The 3,665-nt window shown below is 36.3% G+C and overlaps 1 protein-coding gene across 1 annotated transcript; it reads left to right on the plus strand.

Annotated features, from left to right (window-relative positions):
• Nucleotides 1-266: 266 nt before the first annotated feature.
• On the plus strand, nt 267-1,253 carry LOC141588416 (uncharacterized). Its single transcript, XM_074409860.1, has one exon. The coding sequence runs from the start codon at nt 267-269 to the stop codon at nt 1,251-1,253; it is 987 nt and encodes a 328-aa protein (XP_074265961.1).
• The last annotated feature ends 2,412 nt before the right edge of the window (nt 1,254-3,665 follow it).

A 3,665-nucleotide genomic window follows, 5' to 3' on the forward strand; every position in this document is an offset into this window, starting at 1 on the left:
TCAGGGCTTTCCTTACTTTTTCAGATGCATCTGGGCTTACCATTAATAAGGAGAAATATGAGCTCTATTGTAATGGGATTCAGGAGGAGGAGCTTCAGGGTATACTGAGGATCTCTGGTTTCCATCTAGGTCAGTTTCCCTTCAGATATCTTGGGATTCCTATTTCGTACAAAAGGATTGCTATAAGGGACTGCTCTAAATTGGTTGAAAGGATGGTGAGCAAAATTAAAGGATGAGGTACTAGAAAGTTGAGCTATGCAGGTAGAATGGTACTTGTTAAGGCTGTTCTATCTCAGTTGCACTCATATTGGGCTAGGATATTCATTATCCCTAAGACTATCATCCTGAAAATCAAGAGCATTTGCAGGAACTACTTATGGGAAGGAACTGATGCTTACTCTAAGAGTCCCTCTGTTGCTTGGGAGGCTGTTTGTAATGCAAAGGATAAGGGTGGATTGGGAATCATTCATAGTGAGGATTGGAATGTAGCCATGATTGGCAAATATACTTGGTGGTTAGCTTGCAAGGAGGACCACCTGTGGATCAAATGGATCAACCATGTTTATATGAAGCAGCAAGATTGGGATGTTTATCAACCTACTATTAATTCAAGTTGGACATGGCGCCAAATCTGTAAAGTGAAAGAACGAATGAAGGCAGGTTATGTGAATGACATATGGGGGACTAACAAGGGGGTGTACACACCTACAGCTGGGTATAAGTGGTTGAGGGGTGATACACCTAAAGTTGATTGGCACCCTGTGATCTGGGGCAGACTGAATACACCTAAACATTCCTTCATTGCGTGGCTTTATGTGCTGAGGAGGCTAGCAACTAACGATAGACTTGGGCATCATGGTATGCAAGTAGATGGGGACTGTGAGCTTTGTGGTTTGGAGTATGAGACACATGAGCATCTGTTCTTTGGGTGTAAGTATAGCAGCAGGTGTCTAGAGTTGGTTAGCAGTTGGTTGGGGTGTAGCATCCCTGATCAGCAAGTGATACAATGGTGTCTTCAGCTGAAAGTGAAATCCATGATTAAGAAACAGGTAATTCATTCAGCTGTTGTAGCTTTGATTTATTTGATTTGGATGGAGAGAAATAGATGTAGAATTGAGCAGAGTGTGCAGCATCCGGTAAGGGTGTTCCAACAGGTGCAATATCATGTCAGATTGAGACTGAAATCCAAGCAGGGGATTTCTATGTCTACTGCTGCCCAAGATTGGTGTAGACAAGTACAGGGTCTTAGCTAAGTAGGAGGATGAGAGATAGATGTTTAATGTAATGGAAATGAGTCTGATGTTTGTAAGTTGCTGATAAGAGCAATGTAATCTGTATGGTGATGTACTTCAAGGTTTTATTAATACAAATTTAACATTTCACCAAAAAAAAAAACAATAGCCCTCTACTAACAAAAACCCGTGCTCGAATCTCCTTACCTACAAATTTTTTTCCTTTTTTTTTCGATTACTCACGTTAGGGTTAGTTCATTTCGATTTTGATTTTTTTTTTCAGTTTTTTTCGATTAATCATTACAAAAACATTTTCATTTTGATTTTGATTAAGGCAAAATATTTATCTACAAATTTCATTACGGAATCGATTAATCAATTTGGGTTTATTGCATTTTGACAATTACAATTACGGTTGATTAATTGAATTTTGACGATTACAATTAGGGTTCATCAATTATATGAAATCGAAATTTTCAATTAAGGTTGATTAATTGAATTTTAACGATTACAATTAGGTTTCATAATTATATGAAATGGAAATTTGCAATTTGGGTTTTCATCAATTTGATAAATGAAATCGAAATTGAATTTTGACGATTACAACTTTTTCATTAATAATCTGAATCCAGCCAAACAAAATAAAGTAAGGTTCACAAGTTTGAACCTGCAAAATACATACTATTGACAATTGATCGTTTAACACAAGCACTAACATGAGTTGGGATTTTGGGAACTTCCCTAAAAAATTGTTATGCCTATGCCATTGGGAACTCCTCAAACACGACCACGATGTTCAGCCTTGCCAAGCTCCTTAGCGAATATATCTTCCCATCCTTTGGGAACAAAATACACCCGGCTTCATGTCTTTGTTTAATGCTTCCTACACCGATTCTTATAAAAATAAAATAGTTGTATACAATATTAGTTTCAACATTTCAAATAGCAAATCAATTGGCATCCTAACTTATAATTTTCAAAGCGATTTCCTTAACATAATCGGTCATATATTCATTCAGAGACTTATGATCCCTTAGCCAAGTTAAATATCGTTCAACTTTCTCCAATATGGCAAGAAATCCTCCATAGTGGCTTCCTATGCTAAAAAAATCATAAATGCATAACTCAAGTTCACTTACTGACATTTATATGTTTTCATGAAGTAAAGATTATTACCTGAGTGTTTGCTTGCCCAAAACTCGAGAGACTCAAGTACACATCGATACCTCCAACATGTTCCCCAAAGTCTCTCTGCCGAAAAGATGTCTCCACCTATTTCCAAACCCTGTTTCCAAAAATTATTTGCACAACAAATATTTGCCTTGAAGTCTTTCACTACTTAAAAAATGGCGCAACTTATCATCAACAAGTACTACTACACTACCCGGGCCAGCCAAAATGCATTTTCGGAAAATACATGATAAAGCCCATCACCTAGCAATTTGAATTTGCACGTAAAACATAGTAGAAGAGAAACAATTATGTTCAAGAGCGGGTACCCCAGACTAAAGGCTAGGAACATGGTTCCAGAACCGGAAAACGATTCCCTCACTCTACTAAAAAAATGACCCTAGAAGGTCATTCTCACTTCATACTCAAATCCTACCTACAATTACAAGTTGCCATAAGTTTTATGTATCCACTGTAATTGCACCAACATTTTTCGGATGACCTTGGTTCATAAAAGCCAACTTTCTAAACAGATGTATGAAACAAACCCGAAGGCCCATAACAATGACATAATAATCAGATTATAATAATTAAAGGCCAGTAACAAATTTTGAAACGTAACTTACATAATTCGTTGATGTCTGAATTTTGGCCCAAACAGACTGAAGTAGATGAATGTTGCACCTTTCGCCACCATTTCTCCATAGAAACTAGAACAAAAAAATAATCAGAAAAAAGATAGCAATAGAAAATATTTTATTTAACAGAATCGATACCTTAAGTCTTACTTTCTACCTTCTTAATAGAACATCGTTCTTTTCAGAGTTTCATGCACATCATAATCAATGGGATCCTACGCAAAGACATTTACTTAGAATTCATGAATGAAAATAACGCTATACTTGCAAAATAAATCAAATAGCTTACATTGGCCAAAGCATTTAGTTTTTCAAAACTCGGTGAGGTCTCGCTTCTCGAGTTCCATACAAACTAACCCGCACTTTACCTAAACAGATGTATAAAACAATTATAAGTGTCATAATAATCCCATCAAAATACAAAATCAGCTTCAACTTTAAAGCAGTATGGATTTAAATGATGGGAACCATTTCCATATCTATCACAAAATGGAAGTGAAGTATCGATCATGTGTTGTCACATCTAGCTATCTGCAAGCACCCAAAATCAGTAGTATTGGAGCAAATTTATGAACTAACCAATTACTAAAAAATATTGTTACCATTACTAACTTGCACATATCGC

Source organism: Silene latifolia, chromosome 6 (assembly GCF_048544455.1).
Source record: "Silene latifolia isolate original U9 population chromosome 6, ASM4854445v1, whole genome shotgun sequence".
In the NCBI taxonomy this organism is placed as follows: Eukaryota; Viridiplantae; Streptophyta; class Magnoliopsida; order Caryophyllales; family Caryophyllaceae; genus Silene; species Silene latifolia.

What these genes read in the sequence shown, in the direction of transcription:
- LOC141588416 (XM_074409860.1), top strand. Translation starts at nt 267, where the DNA reads ATGGTACTTGTTAAGGCTGTTCTATCTCAGTTGCACTCATATTGGGCT.